Source organism: Homalodisca vitripennis, chromosome 2, assembly GCF_021130785.1.
Source record: "Homalodisca vitripennis isolate AUS2020 chromosome 2, UT_GWSS_2.1, whole genome shotgun sequence".
Taxonomy (NCBI): Eukaryota; Metazoa; Arthropoda; class Insecta; order Hemiptera; family Cicadellidae; genus Homalodisca; species Homalodisca vitripennis.
In genome coordinates this window covers 60,517,140-60,541,870 of record NC_060208.1, presented here as the reverse complement: position 1 = coordinate 60,541,870, position 24,731 = coordinate 60,517,140, and the positions used below count along the sequence as shown (strand labels likewise).

Genomic DNA, 24,731 nt, shown 5'->3' with positions numbered 1-24,731 from the left:
AACTTTTTAAATACACTATACTTTATCTTATAAATGTTTCTCGACTACCAGATATTCCGAATATCAGGATTGTATAAACACAATCTTATTGGCACGATCACGAATCGATGAAGCATTTATAAACACATATGTATGTGCAAGCAGGAAACTATAAACTTACTAATTGTTGAAACTATGAGTAAAAATGTGATGATTTTGTATTATATTTGGAAAAACTTTAGTAGTATTATAATTTATTTCCAGAATATGAACACCACTTTGTTGAAGGACCTAACGATGACTCATCATCTAAGCATTTTAAGCACCATATCAAATGAAAGTAGGGTTAATAATTGTTGAAACTATAAGTCAACGTGTGATCCTTCTTTATTATATTTGTTAGTAATGCCTATAGTAATACTATAATTTATTTCCAGGACCTCCACACCACTCTGAAGGACATGACGATGACTCATCATCGAAGCATTTAAAGCACCATGGTAAGTAAAATCAGGGTTAATAATGATTGAAACTGTAAGTCGAAGTGTGATGGGTCAATATTGTGTTTGTTAGCAGTCCCGGTAATAATACTATAATTTATTTCCAGGTCATGAACACCACTCTGAAGGACATGACGATGACTCATCATCAAAGCATTTAAACCACCATGGTAAGTATAATCAGGGTTAATAATGGTTGAAACTGTAAGTCGAAGTGTGATGGCTCAATATTGTGTTTGTTGGCAGTCCCGGTAATAATACTATAATTTATTACCAGGTCATGAACACCACTCTGAAGGACATGGCGATGACTCATCATCGAAGCATTTAAACCACCATGGTAAGTAAAATCAGGGTTAATAATGGTTGAAACTGTAAGTCGAAGTGTGATGGGTCAATATTGTGTTTGTTAGCAGTCCCGGTAATAATACTATAATTTATTACCAGGTCATGAACACCACTCTGAAGGACATGACGATGACTCATCATCGAAGCATTTAAACCACCATGGTAAGTAAAATCAGGGTTAATAATGGTTGAAACTGTAAGTCGAAGTGTGATGGCTCAATATTGTGTTTGTTAGCAGTCCCGGCAATAATACTATAATTTATTACCAGGTCATGAACACCACTCTGAAGGACATGACGATGACTCATCATCGAAGCATTTAAACCATCATGTTAAGTAAAATCAAGGTTAATAATCGTTGAAACTGTAAGTCGAAGTGTGATGGGTCAATATTGTGTTTGTTGGCAGTCCCGGTAATAATACTATAATTTATTACCAGGTCATGAACACCACTCTGAAGGACATGACGATGACTCATCATCGAAGCATTTAAACCATCATGTTAAGTAAAATCAAGGTTAATAATCGTTGAAACTGTAAGTCGAAGTGTGATGGGTCAATATTGTGTTTGTTGGCAGTCCCGGTAATAATACTATAATTTATTACCAGGTCATGAACACCACTCTGAAGGACATGACGATGACTCATCATCGAAGCATTTAAACCATCATGTTAAGTAAAATCAAGGTTAATAATCGTTGAAACTGTAAGTCGAAGTGTGATGGGTCAATATTGTGTTTGTTAGTAGTCCCGGTAATAATACTATAATTTATTACCAGGTCATGAACACCACTCTGAAGGACATGGCGATGACTCATCATCGAAGCATTTAAACCACCATGGTAAGTAAAATCGGGGTTAATAATGGTTGAAACTGTAAGTCGAAGTGTGATTCTCAATATTGTGTTTGTTGGAAGTCCCGGTAATAATACTATAATTTATTTCCAGGTCATGAACACCACTCTGTAGGACATGGCGATGACTCATCATCGAAGCATTTTAAGCACCATGTTAAGTAAAATCAAGGTTAATAATCGTTGAAACTGTAAGTCGAAGTGTGATGGGTCAATATTGTGTTTGTTAGTAGTCCCGGTAATAATACTATAATTTATTACCAGGTCATGAACACCACTCTGAAGGACATGGCGATGACTCATCATCGAAGCATTTAAACCACCATGGTAAGTAAAATCAGGGTTAATAATGGTTGAAACTGTAAGTCGAAGTGTGATGGGTCAATATTGTGTTTGTTAGCAGTCCCGGTAATAATACTATAATTTATTACCAGGTCATGAACACCACTCTGAAGGACATGACGATGACTCATCATCGAAGCATTTAAACCACCATGGTAAGTAAAATCAGGGTTAATAATGGTTGAAACTGTAAGTCGAAGTGTGATGGCTCAATATTGTGTTTGTTAGCAGTCCCGGCAATAATACTATAATTTATTACCAGGTCATGAACACCACTCTGAAGGACATGACGATGACTCATCATCGAAGCATTTAAACCATCATGTTAAGTAAAATCAAGGTTAATAATCGTTGAAACTGTAAGTCGAAGTGTGATGGGTCAATATTGTGTTTGTTGGCAGTCCCGGTAATAATACTATAATTTATTACCAGGTCATGAACACCACTCTGAAGGACATGACGATGACTCATCATCGAAGCATTTAAACCATCATGTTAAGTAAAATCAAGGTTAATAATCGTTGAAACTGTAAGTCGAAGTGTGATGGGTCAATATTGTGTTTGTTGGCAGTCCCGGTAATAATACTATAATTTATTACCAGGTCATGAACACCACTCTGAAGGACATGACGATGACTCATCATCGAAGCATTTAAACCATCATGTTAAGTAAAATCAAGGTTAATAATCGTTGAAACTGTAAGTCGAAGTGTGATGGGTCAATATTGTGTTTGTTAGTAGTCCCGGTAATAATACTATAATTTATTACCAGGTCATGAACACCACTCTGAAGGACATGGCGATGACTCATCATCGAAGCATTTAAACCACCATGGTAAGTAAAATCGGGGTTAATAATGGTTGAAACTGTAAGTCGAAGTGTGATTCTCAATATTGTGTTTGTTGGAAGTCCCGGTAATAATACTATAATTTATTTCCAGGTCATGAACACCACTCTGTAGGACATGGCGATGACTCATCATCGAAGCATTTTAAGCACCATGGTAAGTGAAAGCAGGTTCAATGAACGTTTAAAATATAGTTAAAAATGTTGTGCTATCGAATTGTTGGCAATCCCTATAGTACCACTGCTAACTGTCATAAATATGAACGCAACTGTGAAGTAACGCTAACGATGACTCATCACCATATTTACACACGATGATACACAGTAATATTTTATTCGATCTCAATAATTTCCACGTTTTCCTTCTTACTGTTATAATCGTGATCTGTTTGTACAATTATATGTTCTGAAAAATTGGACTTCATGCTTTTTGAGTTGTTTGATTTTAAGGCTTATTTGTTTCCTTAATCAAAGCCAATGTAATAATTTTGACAATCACTGCAATTCCAGAATTTCTGTAAAAATCATATTGTTTTTTTGGTTTGGTTTATCTTTTTATGAATGAGGTCAAAACAGCAATTTCTTGTTTTACTAAACATTAACTTACAAACAGTAGTTGCTCCGTCGGGATTTTTTTGTTCCATTCCGATTCAATAAATATTTAATAGCAATATTTTGTGACTCAATATTTATTTAAATTATATTAGGCTTTTGACAGCTATACAATGCGATATATATATATATATATATATATATATATATATATGTACACACACACACACACACACATATATAATATATATGTATGTGTATTCATATATCACATGCATTTCAGTTCAATTTCAATGTGAATGAATACTCTAAAAACTACAATTTACAATTGTTTCGTATTAACATTGTTATCCACTAAATAGGATAATTTTCAAGAATTACAGGTTATTGCAACAAAATAAAATAAAATTATAACCTTTATTTAATCAAATGTATTTATTTGAGTTGGTAAGGAAACTTGATGTATCTACATTACATTTGAAAGTTTTGTTCTGATTTTACTGTTAGCATTGTTGCTCTCATTGTACTAATAATATTACAATTTTCAAAAAATCTTTTGTTTTTAATGATCATTACTTGAAAAAAATCACTACTTTCTCTTCAGACATGTTTTTGCTAGCACACATCCGCATTAACGAAGGGAGGAACGACAAGAGATCGGTTCCTTTTAGGAACAATCAAGCATCGGGGATTGATTATAATAATTGAGCCTAGATTCGGTCTAGTTACCCTAGTACCTTTACAGTCTTGTATGGATGAAAGCTTGAATGAAATCTTAAATTACTTTGTATTAGCCCCATAATAACTAAGTATGGGGGAGAAGGTAAAGTTTGCACCATAATTGTTTTTACAACATGAGTAACTATTTAAAAAAATGCATATTAAAGATGGTGAACTTCCCATAAATGTTTAGTCAGTTGATTATACATGCTATTTTTATTTTATTATAATTTTAATTGTATTTATAAACATGCCTAGAAATCATAAAACACGATTAAAATTTTTTTAAATACATTCCATGCTTGGTAAAATCACTGAAACCTCATATTTGTAAAAACACTCCTTCAAACATAAAAATAAATTAAAACTTTGCACTAATATGCTTCAAAAACCATTATTGCTTTGTACAAAATAAACAAAATAAATGATTAAAACAAATATGGAAAGCAGGTGTAGTTCATTAAATCCTAGTAAATAACGATTTTTATTAATAATTGTAATGCACTTGTGAAGAAAATCGGGCATTAAAAAAAAAACTGAATTTTGAATCAGTTCCAGTAAAAAATTAAATTTCTTAATTAATCGAAGTGCAATTAATCAGACTGAATGTCGAATTCAGCAAAGGAAACAGGGTAAATGCAATGTTTATAATTTAATAGAAGTAGTTTATTCAGAATAATTTAATATATCTTTATCACGTTTAGACCTTTAACATCGTACCTTTACATTATATTACTAGAAATCTATTATTTTTTGATAACTTTAGTATTATATTATTATTATGTAATTATTATATATATTATGAAATGATTATTAGTTTTCATTAATTTAATGTTGTTTTGTTATAGAACACCATCATCATCATGGCCGTTACTAGTCGTCTGTTCAACTAAGTTGAAATATTCTCCAATGTAATATTTCGGTTGTCAGAATAAAATTAACTTCTAAGTATTTGGTAGCCCATCTTTAACTGAATTTCCTTATGAGCCTTCTTTGACGTATAATATATATGTGCGTTTACATTTCCCATATCCTATAAAAGCTCTGTACCATCCTCTCCAGTCAAGTAGGCAGGGGTAGCACACCCTTATGCCTGACTACCAACTATCTTTGACAATAATGGAGCTCCACCAACTCCAACAGTCATCCACCGCTAAATAATAAACCTATGAATCGACCCTTGTACCCCAATCTCTCGAACTTTGCGGGTAGTGATTTTTCGCTCCTGGACGTCCATAGGGAAGCCCAAATCTAAGTGTCACATAGGGGTTTTGCTATAACCAATGTAGTATCAACTTGAGGTATAAACCAATCAGAAGTGAATCCGTACAGGGAACTAAGTAGTTAATAATAATTTAAATTATCTTAATATATTATTTGAGTATTTGACGTTACAAAAGCTTCTTAAAAGTCAAATACTTATTTTACTTACTATAATATCTAAATCTCCAGAAGCTTATTTAAAGAGAGTATGTAATTCATCTAAACCATTGTGATTATATGAAAATGGTTCAATTTTAGATTCCACTTGTCTAAGCTTGTTTGGGTTTTTATGTACTGAAGTACTTTTAGATATTGAAATGAATAAAATAGAGATATGGTCTCAATTACCATATGTAAATATGTCATTAGTGGTAAAAATTGTGACTTATCAAAAACCTCGCGTTTTCTGTTAATCCAATCGTGCTAATAATCATTTGTAATATAATGTTTTGATTTGTTTAGTACTCGTATTTATGGTGACTGCTCATCATACTCTTTTACCCAACTTGAAAACGCAAAAATGTAAGGATGTTTGCATGCTGGAAGATGTTTCAGGTCATCTACTGCAGTGTTGTAATAGGATTTCCCTTATTTTATTATTATTGTACCCGCTTTAATCAACGCTATTTAAATGGAAACATCAGGGAAGATTATATTATCTTACCCTCTTCTATTATCTTGTTTATTTTGCAAGTACAAAATAAATTAAAACACAGAGACATAATTTAATGAGATTCAAGCTAAATACGCGCAAAAAAATAAAAAAATCAAAACAGCCTCTAATGTTAGTGCTATAAAACACTTAAATTTCCAAGCCTTGATAATACGTTCCTCTAATGATAAATTTCATGATTAAGTATTTTCAGTTCATAGTTATTGATATTACATTGGCTATAGCCAACTACACACATTCAAGAAGTGACTTTGAATATGTCAAACACTCGTACGACTTGAATATGTACCTTTAAAATGATTTATCAAAGTTAAAAATCGTAAAATACTTGGTATTATCATAAAATTGCAAGCAAAAAATAACAGTGCTTTATTTTATGATTATGTTACGCAATTTTTAAAATAAATCTTTAGTAAAGGCACTTATGATAAAATATAATGGAATCACAAGAAATTTTGCAAACGTATATATGCCTACAAGAGGTTCACAGTATTATACATACTGTTGTACTGTTTATAGTTAACGAGGTCAGAGTTTAACCTGATTCTTATATTATGTTTTGCACATGTATGAACATATATGGTTCGAATTAATTATATTTCTGAAGCCAAAACTATTTGCCTTTTTGCCACTATCAAGTAAATTCAAATAAATAGATCTAGGATACCTATTTCGATCAAAAAGCCTTTAATTTTAGCCTATTCATGTACGCAATATTTAAGATATTTGCAGTGCCATAGTTGAGATTATCGTATAGTCCATATTTAAGAAATATATATATACATACGTATGACTTCATATATACACGGTTGTTTAAATTCACTTACATTGCCACAGTTGAGTTTCCCTAATTGCCTTGATGAAAAAAAAATGATGCACGTATGTAGCTCTTTTGAAATCTACTTCGGTCAAAGCGTAATTTACTTTTCTTTAAAGATAAACATAATTGCCGATATAAGAAGGAAATCTTTATAACGATCATGCAACATTGCAAAATGATTGCAGATACAGATTTTTGTTATAGAAGTCTTGCTGTTATTCAGACTGTACCATGGGAATGAATGGATTGTTGAAGAACGTTAGAGTTTGTTTATTATTCAGTAAATAACTGTTAAAATACCGTATCACAATGTTGAAACCTTAAATAAAAAGTTTAAATTCGTTTCTGTCACATTTTGAAGTAAAGTTTAGATAGTAAATTTATCTTTTCAATCTGATGAACGACTGATGAAACACAGTTCTAAGATGTTATTGTAAAAAAGTTTCTGCCTCTTTGAAGAACTTCAACTCAAAATGTTAACAGCTGTTTAGTGACAATTATTATGTAAAGTATTAACTATGTAATTGTATAGTATGTATTTTGTATGAATATTAAAATTGTATTCTCCCATTTTAAAATATTTCAAGTAACTTTTCAGATCTTTCTTCTTATATAAGATGAAGCTCTATGATATTTCCATACAGAAGTGGGAATATTAGGTACATGTTATTTATGTATCTTTGGTAGACATTCAAAATTTAAATAAAATGGTGACTAGATCTATTTTGGGTTTTGTCGTGTGGACTAATATGTACATATCGTATACATTATGAAAACGTATTAGATTATTTACGTCTATTTAGATTATTTTTCTGTCTAAGTTATTCCCAATGCCATATTTGAGTTTTCCTTGCCTTGCCCAAGAAAATATATACCAACAAAAACCTATTTCGATGATAAAATCTACTCTCGGCTTTCTTTATAATGTTTTTTAACTGCTACTGTTATAGTTCCCGTAAAAAAGAAAATATAAGTCAGATACGACTAAAACTGTTCTAAGTAGGAGTCAAAAAGTCAGTTACGGGCGATTAAATTCCCTTCCGGTCAAATCTATGTACCTGATTTACTTATGTTGATTTTCAAGATCTACTGTCAAAAAGAATCTAAAACTAACCCTTGCAATCTAACTCCGATCTAAAAGACTTTAAGTGCTTAGTTACACACACACACACACACACACACACACACACACACACACACACACACACACACACACACAATGTGTTGATGTTTTATGTTTATTCTGTTCTTATAGCCCTATTTATATAATTTTTTTAATTTCCTGAAGACGGCTTAAGCCGAAATATAGAAACTTTTTAATTCAATTGAAGAATTCTTATTGAAGATTAATATATATATATAATAATATACTTATACGATATTTATATGTATAAGTATATATATATATATATATAAAAGTATATATATATGTACATATACTTTAATACTTTATACTTTAATACTTTATGTATGAATACAATAAAATAAACAAACAAAAGAACACCTGATAATAAAATTTCTAAATGTAAATACAGTTTTAATATGTAAACAAGTTTTGATTAGATGTTCATTTAAAAATAATAATATGATATAAAATAATTTTGAATGTAGGTAAATTTATACATCAGAATCTATGGATTCAACTGGAAAACAATAATTTAACGAATTTATTGTTTTCCGACAGTTTTTATTGTTAGCGACTACAGTTAGTAATTAATTGGTCCATATGGTTGTTTCGATTTTAATATAAGTTGTTGTGCCAATTCATTATTCTGTATATATACAGGGTGAGTCAGAAATATGGTAAGATATTTTAAGGCGTGATTGTAGAGGTAAAAATAAGAAAAAAATGTTATATAAAGGTAGGTCCGGAAACTCTCCATTACTGAGTAATGGCTGGCGAAAGATTTTGTTTTGTTTTCAGTTCACCTGGTGATATTAAGTGATTCTGAAAGGTTTTGTTCTTACTTTTTAACTCAAATAAGATGGATAAATAAGGAAAATCACCTGAAAAATCAAATAAACCCACTCTAGAGGTTGTAGTGTGAACAGTTTTTGAGAAAAAGTATGATATTTGCCAAAAATCTAATAACAAAAATACCATCTTAAATGTTTGATGTCAAATAACATTGTTAAATGACCAATAAACAAATTGTTTTTCCTAATACAGATTGTAGAGAATTTAATTGTAAAAACAACCATAATAAACAAAGTTAACTAAATGTGTAAAAAAGTTATGATATTGACTCCTCACGTATCACACTACACAGCAAACTTTTGCTGTTTTATAATAAGGAATGAGTATCTGACTGGTAACAGCTGGTAATAATTAATTATTTAAACAACAACTGTTTAAACATTTTAAAATAATAAATAATCAGCTGGGAATTTATTATTAGATGACATACATTACCTCATTGTTGAACTAAGCAACAAACTGTAAAGATACTGTGTGTTTGTGTTAAGTATTTTAACCAGTTATTTTCATCCATTTTATTAGTAATTTTGTGTTTTGTGTGTTTCATTTATTAAAAATGGAAGGTAATATTCATGCGTATTTAAACTCTGAATTAGCAGACATGCATTTAATGTATAGTTTGGGACGCTGCAATAGTACTGCAGCAAGACGTCAGTTCAAAAAAACTTTCCTAACCGCAGGTGTCCAAGCGCAAGATGTTTGCCACTATTCATCAACGCCTGTCTGAAACAGGTTCTTTGAAGTCTTCGGAGCATAGTAATGCAGGCATCGCCCGATCATGTAGGACTGTTGAATTAGAAGAGTTGGTTCTTAATAAAATTTCTGATTATCCTGAAAAGAGCACTAGAGAATTGTCACTATAGTTCAATGTCAGCCAATCTAGTATTCGGAGAATACTACACGAATACCAGTTACACCCATACCACTTCCAGCGTGTCCAAGCAACTCCATGTCCCAGCAACTCTTTTGCCACAAAACTACGTTCCCCATGTTGTTTTTGTCAATGGCTTCTGTTAAAACTTTTTGAATACAATTTTGTTTACCAATGAGGCTCACTTTACAAGAACAGCTATCATTAACTTCCATAACAACCACATTTGGGCAGACAGAAATCCTCATGCTATCAAACCTAATCGCCCACATTAGTTTTCAGTAAATGTTTGGGCTGGAATCTTAGCAGATCATTTTGTCGTATTCGTACTTCCTCCCAGGCTTAATGGCGTGGTGTACTTGAACTTTTTAAGAGACTAGCTACCTAACCTGCTTGATGATGTACCTCTGCATTTGCGCCAAAACATGTGGTTTATGCCTGACGGGGCACCTGCGCACTACTCTCTGGCTGTTCGTGGACACCTATATGAGAGTTTCACAAATCAATCGAAGGCCGAGGTGGACCAGTTTCATGGCCAGCAAGATGACCGGACTTAAATCTTTTGGACTTTTTACCTTTGGGGACATTAAAAAAAATTAGTTTACTCTTTCCCAATAGATACCATTGAAAACTCCGATTAAACCTTTCTAATGGAATAGAAACCATTAAGCAGACACCTGGAGTTTTTGAACGGGTCTTAAACTTGATGAGAAGATGCCTGAACGCGTGCATTTGAACAACAGAGGTCATTTAGAGCATCATTTTTAATCTTCTGGTGAGACTTAAAGCGATTGTTGATGTTTATTGTATTTAAAAATAAAATTTTGAACTAAAAATGTTTATTTTACACCAGCTGTTACCAATCAGATACTCATTCCTTATTATAAAACAGCAAAAGTTTGCTGTGTAGTGTGATACTTGAGGAGTCAATATCATAACTTTTTTACACATTTAGTTAACTTTTTATTTATTATGGTTGTTTTTAGAATTAAATTCTCTACAATCTGTATTAGGAAAAACAATTTGTTTTTTGGTCATTTAACAATGTTATTTGACATCAAACATTTAAGATGGTATTTTTGTTATTAGATTTTTGGCAAATATCATACTTTTTCTCAAAAACTGTTCACACTACAACCTCTAGAGTGGTTTTATTTGATTTTTCAGGCGACTTTCCTTATATATCTATCTTATTTGAGTTAAAAAGTAAGAACAAAACCTTTCAGAATCACTTAATTTCATCAGGTGAACTGAAAACAAAGCAAAATCTTTCGCCAGCCATTACTCAGTAATGGAGCGTTTCCGGACCTACCTTTATATAACATTTTTTTCTTATTTTTAGCTCTACAATCACGCCTTAAAATATTTTACCATATTTCTGACTCACCCTGTATATATGTACGTTCGTCAGAAAAGTCACTGCAGTGAAAAAGAGCCAGTTCTAGGTGTTAAATGCACTCCCGGTCTAATTTATTTACGGTTCCACAGTTGAGTTTATATTGTTGCACCTACCAAGAAAATATACATATAGTTTATAGAAATTAACTTGGATTGAAAAGCGTCTATTTATGGTCTACGATGTTTTTGGTGCTATAAGTGATTTAAATTTTTACCCCAATCAAGAAAATGTGTGCATTCATAAGTTTAAGACGACTAATTTGGTCTAAAACCATCTACCATCCCCACTTGTATTTTACTTCTGCTATTAGGGTAAAAGTGTACCATCCATTGCTTTCACTTTAATTAAAGTAAACATGCCGTACACAATGTTAAGAGGGCCAATCAGTTTTTTTTGTTCACCTTAAGTGTAAACATTCATTGCTTTGTTCATTGTGGGTTTTATATCAGCGTTTAAATAGTATTTCAAATGCATTAGATGGTTTATTCGTCATGGTGCAATTCAAAGTATAACTAAGTAAAAGTATCTTCGTCTTTGCAATTTGCATTACACTACTGATCAAGCACTGTATAATTATTTAATACTTTCTAAAATTTATCTGTAATAAAATGTTTATGCATCTTTGATGAACTTCAGCTGAGAGTGGTAACAGCTATTGCCAGTTCACTTTGGATTACGAGTGTTGTAAATATTTTAATTAGTTTTCAGAATTCTTAAATATTCCGGGAAAAATTTCCTAACTTTGCTCTTCATCAAATCCTTCCGGGACTTCACCGGATGTGTCAGAATAAATTAGCCGAATTGGTCTAGCCTTTCTCGAGATTATCACTTAGAAACACATTTAGCGATTCATTTTTCCGGATCTATTTATAATGAAAACAATAAACATTTTGTATATGTTGTAAAGAAATCTTGTATCAATAACAGAATGATAAAATATTAATTCAATACTGCTAGAAATAATGAATTTTACAGTTCAATTGAAAGATGTATAGCAATCATAGATAAGAAGAAAGCTATTTCTAGGGCATTGTTGAAATAACAAGAAAATGTCAAAGACATTTGTGTGATAAGATATACTGCCTCTTCAATGTTGTCCAAGCCGTCACTCACCTTCATAGTTTATCTAAACATGTATTATTTTATACCCGTAGGTTTGGACCAGTTATTCATATTTAATAAATGCTGGAAAATTGTTTAGTCGATGTTATTGTGTTTCGAACTTAACGAAAATTATCAGAAACCTGTGTCCACTGGCTCGCGATACTTTTTTGTTTTCTATCCATTTATAGAAACAAAGAACATTGTAGGAATACTAGTAAAATGTATAATTATATAAAGCTGTAACAAGCAGATGAAACCATGGGTATATTTCAATCCTGAATTTTCTATTTAACTAAAAAAATCTAAAAATTAATCGAAGTTAAATAGATTAAGATTTAAGTTTTTAAGTATATTAAATCTTTCACATTATACATAATTAAATAAAAAGTTATTAAGGAATCAATCTAACATTTTCAGGTGAAAACAAACTGTATGATCTGTAACTTCATGAATTTATGATTAGGTATAATCAATTGTTTTATTATTCACGTTTTATTGTTAGATATTCACTTCAAGTTCTATAAATTTGTAGCAGCGTTTTTCAATTTCGAGGTATTATTAAATAGTAAAATATTAAAGTTTATAATTTAGTTCATTAAAAGTGCTATCAATGGTTAAATAAGATACTATAACACTAATATCCGCCAGAGAGCTTTAATTTCAGCAAAACCAATGTGAACATACCTTATAATCTGAATATAGGTTCTACAGTTCGACCTTCAACAAGCACAAAAGCATACGTTAAATATGCACTATGTGGTCTACAGAATAGTTTTAGTGATTATTACTCAACTACACAACTGGTTTAATATCTGGACTTACCTTCCAATCAATGCATATTTGTTTTACGGGTAATATACTCCTATATTACTATTTATATAGCAGTAATCTTTATATTTTAAAGTGTACAGTTTGTGGTTAAGCACATATTATGTATACGTGTTATATTTATGGATTTTGACGTTGGAATAATATATAAAGATTAAAGTATTTACTAAAATCAAAACTTGTGAAACAAATCTAGCGGTCCAAGCACATCCAGTCGACCACGTGACTTTATAACAGCAAATCAAAGTGGGTTGTGTAACACGACAGTAAACAGCACATTGTGGTGACATTCTGGTGTTGATTTACTGTTCAAGCTCTCACAAGGTGTTTTATCGCTATTTCAATTACACTTTAAAGGTTTTAGACTAAGATGTTTTATGTACTATTCTTAAGTGAAAAATCGTTCTTAAATTCTATAAAGCAATCACTCGTGAATATCAATCACAACGTAATATATTACATTTATATTGCCAAGAAAACTCGTCATGCAAGTTTTATTGAATGAAAAAGCATCACATACGGTGAAATTGATAACAAACTAAAATTTATTTCCGCATCGTTTGATTTTGTAAACATATAAAATAATTATTAATTTTTGACACCCCTTTGTGATAAAATCTGTAATTTTCTATAAATAAATTTATCCTTGATTTATGACATAGAAACAGCACTTCAAAGTCATAAAGTACGGCATAGAACAAAATTATATATCTCATAAATGTTTATTTGAACCAATCTATAAACTCGTAACATAATATAGTCGGTACAGTAGAATTTTATTAATAAAAGGGTTAATAGAACTATCATGTATTCATAAAATATGATAATTAGCTAAGCTTTAAAAACCCCTATCACTCGTGCAGCTGGAAAAATATGATTTCTGTATATCTATCTTTCTGTCCGTATGATATTTCGAAAACGAACTGACCTATAGACTCGAGATTGTGCAAGCAGCTTCATTTCTATATGAGGAACACTGAGTTCAATCATGGTGCATGTCCCTCAATGGGACTTTGTTCCGGCTTAGTGAATATTTTTATATTAGTCGTATGAATAACCATTAGGGTACCAAAAATAGCATAATAAATAAATTTGTAAAAAAACTGAGTACAATCATAAAAAACACTAACATTTAATGCATTGCACCTGTAGCTGATGTATACACTAAAAATTGAATATAAATTCAATATTACTATTTGGTGGCAAAATTTGATTTCAGAATACTCTCCCACTAAAATACACCCACCTTACGTCACCGGAATATTTATTATTTAAACACTAGCATGAAGCCTTATTCAGATAACTTAAATAATAAAAGTTTACACTACAAGTTAATATAAATTTATGTTGTATGTATTACGATAGTTAGGTTGAATGTTTTAATCTCTTATGGGTGTATTAAGTAAGTTAAAAATGTATTTATTTTTCTATTTTCTCGTTGCAATCATGGTTAACCATGAACAATGTAAAAAAATTTGCTAACGCTCCACCAAATCCCTCGTTGTGACATGTAGCATCATCGAATTAGTGTCCCTCATATAGAAATGAAGCTACATGGTTTTTAAGTCCACAGGTCAGTAGTATATGTATATAGTAGTATAGTATATGTATATACTAGTATATGTAGTATAGTAGTATATGTCTTAGTCATAAGAATATCACTCGTAAAGTCTATATACAAACAACAATAACGCTAAGCTAACGTGTAAAATTGCAAACCGTAATCTATACAAACTAGTAAAAAATATTAAAATCAATTATAAAACTAATAATATCGTTAAACCAACCAAGTTGTTGCGAAGAAAAGTAATACAAATTTGTTCAATCATTAAATAAGTGCTGAATTTTTACACGCAATTTACCTATAAACGTACATGGTGAATAACATATATAAAATACAACTTAAATAATATTGAAAATAAAGGATTTATTCAAAGTGTTCAATTAGCTAATACTGCTCTTTGAAAGTAAATAAGACTATTTGTTATAGCAGTACCATATAATCAATACCCCAGGATTCTACAGGTAACTAATATTTGTAATATAATATGCCCATGTATGGTATGGGTTAAAAAGTACTTTGACATTACTTTAGTTGATTTATTTTGTAAAGTTGGAGTGCTCCACACAAAATATTGAAAAAAATATGGGTAAAATAGGGTTTTGAGTAAGTTTGAAGAATATAAGAGTACGCCTAAATGGGATTTTCTGAATCATATATATATATATATATATATATATATATATATATATATTATATATATATAATGTTATATATATAATGTTATATTTATATATATAATGTTATATTTATATATATATAATGTTTTATAAAATTATTATCTATCATTTTAAAATAAAGTATACACTAATGTTAAAAACTAAAACATAATAAAATTTATTACAATGAAAAATATTGTCAAAAGCATTAAAATAAAAGATTATTAAATATATTTTAAATTGATTACACATCTTCTTTCTACGACAATACGTGCACTATTTATCACTAAAAAGTTTTTTTTAATGTTTGTATGAGCCTAGATTCGCAAAGGGTTCTTAATTTAGAATATAATACTAGAGTAGAATAATAGTTTTGCTTGTCTAAAAGTTTAATCTATATAAATAAAAATGAATTTCCCTTCTTTAGTCTCGCTAAAACTCGAGAACAGCTGAACCAATTTGGCTAATTTTGGTCTTGAAATGTTCGTGGAAGTCCAGGGAAGGTTTAAACGATGAGAAAATATAACAACATTGCAAGGAAAATACTAAAAACGACAATTTGATTTTCCCATACAAACTGTTCTTACCTGTCAAACGTTTGATTGATGTTCATGTTTAACTTAATTTAATTTAACAGCTGTAACAAATACAAATGACGAAGTGTCTCAGTATAATGTGTTTACTTACTAAAAACGTGAAAAAGCTGCCGCCATTATAGGTTAACATTGTTAGTGCAAGAAAACATTAATATCAGATACTGCTTACAATGCCGAGAAGAAAACGACCTAACATAGGTCGTCAAAGTGGATCGAATGTGCGGCGAGCTACCTCACGCGTTAATCGCACTGATGACCAGCAAGAGACTTATAATGATAACAGTCGTATTGGTATGGCACATTTGCGTTCTACAGTAAATCAGAATGAAGTGGATAGACAAAGAATGCAACGAGTTCGGGCACATCGATCACAACAGCAGCGAGCCCGGGAAAAGGAAATTGACCGATTCCGCAAACGCAATGCTCCTGTGAACTCGGAACGAGCAGCATTCTCCTACGATCTAGAAATCGATTATAGTGCCGAAAAATCAAATTAAACATATATCGATCAGTATTTATGTTAAGAAACATAGTTTCTTAAATTTCTCGGCACTTGAATCTTTAAACAATATAACTTTCGAATGATGAGGGTTAAAATTAAATGTTAAACTCCACCTCTATATCAAAATTATTTATAAACCCGGCTTGCTAATGATGTCTTCACTTTGCTCGCTAGGACCTGACGGCGTGGCGGGAAGCCTCGGTGACTCGTACAAGTCTGGCACAGCCAGAATATTGTTGATGTTGTGCTCCTGATTTTCTTCTATCTCATCCAAATATTTTAATTCTTCACCAGTTAAATTAAGTTCTGAGATTTTTTTTCCTTCAGATGATGATGATGATAGCATTTTTGATACGAACTTCGGTTTTTATGACAATTGTTGTTTCACTTGATTTTTTTGTTCCTTGGCCCTGTTAATTCTTATTATGCGGCTCAAATTGTGACCGCACTTGATCAAAAGTTGAAATTATCAGCGGTTATTGTCAAACATTCGTCGCATCTTAACAATTTTTTAGTGCAACTGGGACAGGTAGTTGTTTTATTCTGCCGTTCTATCCACTTTTTGTAAAAGGGACAATGCGTTGTAAAAGTTCTTCTTCTATAAAAACAAATCAATCAATCAATTTAAAGGAAAGTGACTATCACGTCCACAAACGAATTCAGCCAATTATAAAAACAAAGCGATCTGACAGAAATTTAAAACACCTTTTTAAAGACACCTTTTTTTATTAATTATCGTGGCATTGTTCAACAGCTGCGGTGTAGAAGGCGCTCTATGCATTGAATTTTGAACAGTTCTAAGATGCCATAGTATGGCCTATACTATGGCGATGATGCCTTTATGAAGTTACCGGTTTTGCAATACATAATTAGGGTTTAAATTAATATGGTTTATGTTAAGAGGTAAGTGAAACGAAGTTCACCCGGGTCAGCTAGTACTATTTAAAAATATATAACAGTTTTCTGTTCATATGCTCCGTATTATAACATTAAAAAGTAATAAAATGTTAAGGTTCTAAATATATAAATGATTACTTGAATTTATTAAAAGAATTCAAAGAAAATTTTCATTTTTTTCTCTCTCCATGAAACATGTATCCAGAATCAATCATTTTTGTATTTATATGAGAGGTTGAGTTATAAAAACAGACGTAAAGCCATAAAGAATCAAGAATTACATACAAGAAATACAAGAATTTTTACAATTACATCGAAAAATAATATTTTTTAAATGTGTATAATTAGTAACACGTCAGTGTTTTTGTATTTGTAGCTATAATCTCATGAAGAAATGAGTAGTAAGTGCATAAATAGTTCATAAAATATCAAAGTTCATTTTACGTATTTATTATGTTCCATTGATAATTATGATGATCTATTTTCGTTAGAATTTGACAATTGAACGAAATGCTACGTCTTCACTAAATTTACTCTAATAGTTTTTAATTTTTATTCACTAAATCTATCACTAGATAGAATTGAGAATTGTAATACTAAAATTTTACTGTTTCCAATATGACGATAAGAAAATGTTTTATTGAATTCCTGAGTTTCTACAACACGAAAACCAGTCAAATAAATTGTTAGATGGATATGAATGTTTAAACATATTCTCAGTTACCAATTATATAATTTTTGCAAACAATATATACTTATAATAATACATCATCGCAATAAAGTTAAATTTGCGTTTTATTGATGTAAAAATAAAATGCATTAAAGCATACAATATTATACAAAATACCAACATGAGTTCCAAATATGTTTGTATCTCACATGGAAAATCTTCGAACAGAATCAAAGACGAAATTTGTAAACATTGTATTATTGTGAATTGTATTTAATAATCTAGAACTAAAATATGTAACAAAACCAACAAATATATAATTATAAATAGCATTTTTATTTTTAAATATTTTATTGTGTCATATTTATTTATAAATCTATCCGGTATACCATTTAAAAAAAGGCCTTTTAAATTTATAAAAATGATTCATTGAATCTTTGCATGTTTTGAATTTGCAAATTTTAAGGTTAATCCCAATAAAATTGTGCTAGCTAGAATATAAAGTGTAGCTGGATAAGGTAAAATAAATAAATTTCCTACTTCTGAAATAAATAAATAAATAAAAAATAAAAATTGTTATTTTTAATGTTTCAGTGACATCGCCAAGTGACAAAATCAAATATGTGGGCAATTCTTGTTTTTGCCTTGTTAGCCTCCATGGCCTGTCTACACGAGGTCAGATCATTCTACCACGGTAATTTAAATACAATATTTATTTATCATAATAGTTTTAGTAAAATATATATCTAATGGTTGGGAGGTCAAAATACAGACGGGCATTCAACCAATTTGACCTCTCCAATTTATATAAATGTTTTTAAGATTTGACGGTGGAGGTAACTTTTTCTCTGGTAATAGGATGTACACCTTCCGCAATAGTGGGGGAAGTGATGTTACGAGCCGGGAGAGAGAATATAGAATCTAACATATATTTATATAGGTCACACTAATTATATGTCTTCGTAACTTTAACAAACTTTTAAGTTACATAGCTTATTGCAGTCCGTGTGGAGGATCACAGATTCATAGCTTTATAGAAAAATATTGGCTACAGGTGGATATTAAATATTTAACTAAATGTCCATTGTCATCTGATATGATCTGAGGACATATCCAGGTGCATTTGCCTGACGAGAATATTTTACAGTACCGTACGATTCTTAATATACAAATAAGAATTTATAAGCTTCCGGATTTGATACAATTACACGGAATGAAATATAATTTAGGCTGGAGCTTCCAAAAATAAATATAATGATTAATGCTTTGAGATAATTTTCTTTCCGAGTGCGAGAAAGAAGGCCACGTAAACAATAGTTCTGGAGAGCACGAAATGTTAAGCCCATTGTAAAGAGAGGCTCTTAATATGTGAATATCACTGACCTTAATTTTTTAAGCACCTTCTGAAGCAGTTCAAGTAATTAATTTTTGTATTATATAACGAAACGCGGTATAAAATATCAGATTAAAAATGTTCCCAATACATTAAACTTCGCAGTATTTTAAACTGGTCACACTTCTTACAAATGATAAAGCCGATTACTTCTATAGAAGTTAAATACAATTTAATTATAAACATATTCTTTATAGTGTATTTTAAAACTTTTTAAATACACTATACTTTATCTTATAAATGTTTCTCGACTACCAGATATTCCGAATATCAGGATTGTATAAACACAATCTTATTGGCACGATCACGAATCGATGAAGCATTTATAAACACATATGTATGTGCAAGCAGGAAACTATAAACTTACTAATTGTTGAAACTATGAGTAAAAATGTGATGATTTTGTATTATATTTGGAAAAACTTTAGTAGTATTATAATTTATTTCCAGAATATGAACACCACTTTGTTGAAGGACCTAACGATGACTCATCATCTAAGCATTTTAAGCACCATATCAAATGAAAGTAGGGTTAATAATTGTTGAAACTATAAGTCAACGTGTGATCCTTCTTTATTATATTTGTTAGTAATGCCTATAGTAATACTATAATTTATTTCCAGGACCTCCACACCACTCTGAAGGACATGACGATGACTCATCATCGAAGCATTTAAAGCACCATGGTAAGTAAAATCAGGGTTAATAATGATTGAAACTGTAAGTCGAAGTGTGATGGGTCAATATTGTGTTTGTTAGCAGTCCCGGTAATAATACTATAATTTATTTCCAGGTCATGAACACCACTCTGAAGGACATGACGATGACTCATCATCAAAGCATTTAAACCACCATGGTAAGTATAATCAGGGTTAATAATGGTTGAAACTGTAAGTCGAAGTGTGATGGCTCAATATTGTGTTTGTTGGCAGTCCCGGTAATAATACTATAATTTATTACCAGGTCATGAACACCACTCTGAAGGACATGGCGATGACTCATCATCGAAGCATTTAAACCACCATGGTAAGTAAAATCAGGGTTAATAATGGTTGAAACTGTAAGTCGAAGTGTGATGGGTCAATATTGTGTTTGTTAGCAGTCCCGGTAATAATACTATAATTTATTACCAGGTCATGAACACCACTCTGAAGGACATGACGATGACTCATCATCGAAGCATTTAAACCACCATGGTAAGTAAAATCAGGGTTAATAATGGTTGAAACTGTAAGTCGAAGTGTGATGGCTCAATATTGTGTTTGTTAGCAGTCCCGGCAATAATACTATAATTTATTACCAGGTCATGAACACCACTCTGAAGGACATGACGATGACTCATCATCGAAGCATTTAAACCATCATGTTAAGTAAAATCAAGGTTAATAATCGTTGAAACTGTAAGTCGAAGTGTGATGGGTCAATATTGTGTTTGTTGGCAGTCCCGGTAATAATACTATAATTTATTACCAGGTCATGAACACCACTCTGAAGGACATGACGATGACTCATCATCGAAGCATTTAAACCATCATGTTAAGTAAAATCAAGGTTAATAATCGTTGAAACTGTAAGTCGAAGTGTGATGGGTCAATATTGTGTTTGTTGGCAGTCCCGGTAATAATACTATAATTTATTACCAGGTCATGAACACCACTCTGAAGGACATGACGATGACTCATCATCGAAGCATTTAAACCATCATGTTAAGTAAAATCAAGGTTAATAATCGTTGAAACTGTAAGTCGAAGTGTGATGGGTCAATATTGTGTTTGTTAGTAGTCCCGGTAATAATACTATAATTTATTACCAGGTCATGAACACCACTCTGAAGGACATGGCGATGACTCATCATCGAAGCATTTAAACCACCATGGTAAGTAAAATCGGGGTTAATAATGGTTGAAACTGTAAGTCGAAGTGTGATTCTCAATATTGTGTTTGTTGGAAGTCCCGGTAATAATACTATAATTTATTTCCAGGTCATGAACACCACTCTGTAGGACATGGCGATGACTCATCATCGAAGCATTTTAAGCACCATGGTAAGTGAAAGCAGGTTCAATGAACGTTTAAAATATAGTTAAAAATGTTGTGCTATCGAATTGTTGGCAATCCCTATAGTACCACTGCTAACTGTCATAAATATGAACGCAACTGTGAAGTAACGCTAAACGATGACTCATCACCATATTTACACACGATGATACACAGTAATATTTTATTCGATCTCAATAATTTCCACGTTTTCCTTCTTACTGTTATAATCGTGATCTGTTTGTACAATTATATGTTCTGAAAAATTGGACTTCATGCTTTTTGAGTTGTTTGATTTTAAGGCTTATTTGTTTCATTAATCAAAGCCAATGTAATAATTTTGACAATCACTGCAATTCCAGAATTTCTGTAAAAATCATATTGTTTTTTTGGTTTGGTTTATCTTTTTATGAATGAGGTCAAAACAGCAATTTCTTGTTTTACTAAACATTAACTTACAAACAGTAGTTGCTCCGTCGGGATTTTTTTGTTCCATTCCGATTCAATAAATATTTAATAGCAATATTTTGTGACTCAATATTTATTTAAATTATATTAGGCTTTTGACAGCTATACAATGCGATATATATATATATATATATATGTACACACACACACACATATATAATATATATGTATGTGTATTCATATATCACATGCATTTCAGTTCAATTTCAATGTGAATGAATACTCTAAAAACTACAATTTACAATTGTTTCGTATTAACATTGTTATCCACTAAATAGGATAATTTTCAAGAATTACAGGTTATTGCAACAAAATAAAATAAAATTATAACCTTTATTTAATCAAATGTATTTATTTGAGTTGGTAAGGAAACTTGATGTATCTACATTACATTTGAAAGTTTTGTTCTGATTTTACTGTTAGCATTGTTGCTCTCATTGTACTAATAATATTACAATTTTCAAAAAATCTTTTGTTTTTAATGATCATTACTTGAAAAAAATCACTACTTTCTCTTCAGACATGTTTTTGCTAGCACACATCCGCATTAACGAAGGGAGGAACGACAAGAGATCGGTTCCTTTTAGGAACAATCAAGCATCGGGGATTGATTATAATAATTGAGCCTAGATTCGGTCTAGTTACCCTAGTACCTTTACAGTCTTGTATGGATGAAAGCTTGAATGAAATCTTAAATTACTTTGTATTAGCCCCATAATAACTAAGTATGGGGGAGAAGGTAAAGTTTGCACCATAATTGTTTTTACAACATGAGTAACTATTTAAAAAAATGCATATTAAAGATGGTGAACTTCCCATAAATGTTTAGTCAGTTGATTATACATGCTATTTTTATTTTATTATAATTTTAATTGTATTTATAAACATGCCTAGAAATCATAAAACACGATTAAAATTTTTTTAAATACATTCCATGCTTGGTAAAATCACTGAAACCTCATATTTGTAAAAACACTCCTTCAAACATAAAAATAAATTAAAACTTTGCACTAATATGCTTCAAAAACCATTATTGCTTTGTACAAAATAAACAAAATAAATGATTAAAACAAATATGGAAAGCAGGTGTAGTTCATTAAATCCTAGTAAATAACGATTTTTATTAATAATTGTAATGCACTTGTGAAGAAAATCGGGCATTAAAAAAAAACTGAATTTTGAATCAGTTCCAGTAAAAAATTAAATTTCTTAATTAATCGAAGTGCAATTAATCAGACTGAATGTCGAATTCAGCAAAGGAAACAGGGTAAATGCAATGTTTATAATTTAATAGAAGTAGTTTATTCAGAATAATTTAATATATCTTTATCACGTTTAGACCTTTAACATCGTACCTTTACATTATATTACTAGAAATCTATTATTTTTTGATAACTTTAGTATTATATTATTATTATGTAATTATTATATATATTATGAAATGATTATTAGTTTTCATTAATTTAATGTTGTTTTGTTATAGAACACCATCATCATCATGGCCGTTACTAGTCGTCTGTTCAACTAAGTTGAAATATTCTCCAATGTAATATTTCGGTTGTCAGAATAAAATTAACTTCTAAGTATTTGGTAGCCCATCTTTAACTGAATTTCCTTATGAGCCTTCTTTGACGTATAATATATATGTGCGTTTACATTTCCCATATCCTATAAAAGCTCTGTACCATCCTCTCCAGTCAAGTAGGCAGGGGTAGCACACCCTTATGCCTGACTACCAACTATCTTTGACAATAATGGAGCTCCACCAACTCCAACAGTCATCCACCGCTAAATAATAAACCTATGAATCGACCCTTGTACCCCAATCTCTCGAACTTTGCGGGTAGTGATTTTTCGCTCCTGGACGTCCATAGGGAAGCCCAAATCTAAGTGTCACATAGGGGTTTTGCTATAACCAATGTAGTATCAACTTGAGGTATAAACCAATCAGAAGTGAATCCGTACAGGGAACTAAGTAGTTAATAATAATTTAAATTATCTTAATATATTATTTGAGTATTTGACGTTACAAAAGCTTCTTAAAAGTCAAATACTTATTTTACTTACTATAATATCTAAATCTCCAGAAGCTTATTTAAAGAGAGTATGTAATTCATCTAAACCATTGTGATTATATGAAAATGGTTCAATTTTAGATTCCACTTGTCTAAGCTTGTTTGGGTTTTTATGTACTGAAGTACTTTTAGATATTGAAATGAATAAAATAGAGATATGGTCTCAATTACCATATGTAAATATGTCATTAGTGGTAAAAATTGTGACTTATCAAAAACCTCGCGTTTTCTGTTAATCCAATCGTGCTAATAATCATTTGTAATATAATGTTTTGATTTGTTTAGTACTCGTATTTATGGTGACTGCTCATCATACTCTTTTACCCAACTTGAAAACGCAAAAATGTAAGGATGTTTGCATGCTGGAAGATGTTTCAGGTCATCTACTGCAGTGTTGTAATAGGATTTCCCTTATTTTATTATTATTGTACCCGCTTTAATCAACGCTATTTAAATGGAAACATCAGGGAAGATTATATTACCTTACCCTCTTCTATTATCTTGTTTATTTTGCAAGTACAAAATAAATTAAAACACAGAGACATAATTTAATGAGATTCAAGCTAAATACGCGCAAAAAAATAAAAAAAATCAAAACAGCCTCTAATGTTAGTGCTATAAAACACTTAAATTTCCAAGCCTTGATAATACGTTCCTCTAATGATAAATTTCATGATTAAGTATTTTCAGTTCATAGTTATTGATATTACATTGGCTATAGCCAACTACACACATTCAAGAAGTGACTTTGAATATGTCAAAACACTCGTACGACTTGAATATGTACCTTTAAAA

At 30.8% G+C, this 24,731-nt stretch overlaps 1 protein-coding gene across 23 annotated transcripts in view; it reads left to right on the top strand.

The window, feature by feature from the left end:
* The window catches only part of LOC124354022 (histidine-rich glycoprotein-like), a 45,070-nt gene extending 21,623 nt beyond the window's left edge, over window positions 1-23,447 (top strand). For 6 of the 23 annotated variants that reach the window (XM_046804161.1, XM_046804162.1, XM_046804156.1 and 3 more), the window contains 19 exons: window positions 587-649; window positions 757-819; window positions 927-989; window positions 1,097-1,159; window positions 1,267-1,329; window positions 1,437-1,499; window positions 1,607-1,669; window positions 1,946-2,008; window positions 2,116-2,178; window positions 2,796-2,858; window positions 20,150-20,212; window positions 20,320-20,382; window positions 20,490-20,552; window positions 20,660-20,722; window positions 20,830-20,892; window positions 21,000-21,062; window positions 21,170-21,232; window positions 21,339-21,401; window positions 23,345-23,447. In XM_046804161.1, the coding sequence (XP_046660117.1) occupies window positions 587-649; window positions 757-819; window positions 927-989; window positions 1,097-1,159; window positions 1,267-1,329; window positions 1,437-1,499; window positions 1,607-1,669; window positions 1,946-2,008; window positions 2,116-2,178; window positions 2,796-2,858; window positions 20,150-20,212; window positions 20,320-20,382; window positions 20,490-20,552; window positions 20,660-20,722; window positions 20,830-20,892; window positions 21,000-21,062; window positions 21,170-21,232; window positions 21,339-21,401; window positions 23,345-23,373 (1,163 nt within the window). In that variant the 3' untranslated portion in view covers window positions 23,374-23,447. Of the gene's footprint in view, window positions 1-586; window positions 650-756; window positions 820-926; window positions 990-1,096; window positions 1,160-1,266; window positions 1,330-1,436; window positions 1,500-1,606; window positions 1,670-1,945; window positions 2,009-2,115; window positions 2,179-2,795; window positions 2,859-20,149; window positions 20,213-20,319; window positions 20,383-20,489; window positions 20,553-20,659; window positions 20,723-20,829; window positions 20,893-20,999; window positions 21,063-21,169; window positions 21,233-21,338; window positions 21,416-23,341 lie in introns of all 23 variants that reach the window. The other 17 variants (XM_046804159.1, XM_046804160.1, XM_046804150.1 and 14 more) reach the window with 17 other exon arrangements.
* The last annotated feature ends 1,284 nt before the right edge of the window (window positions 23,448-24,731 follow it).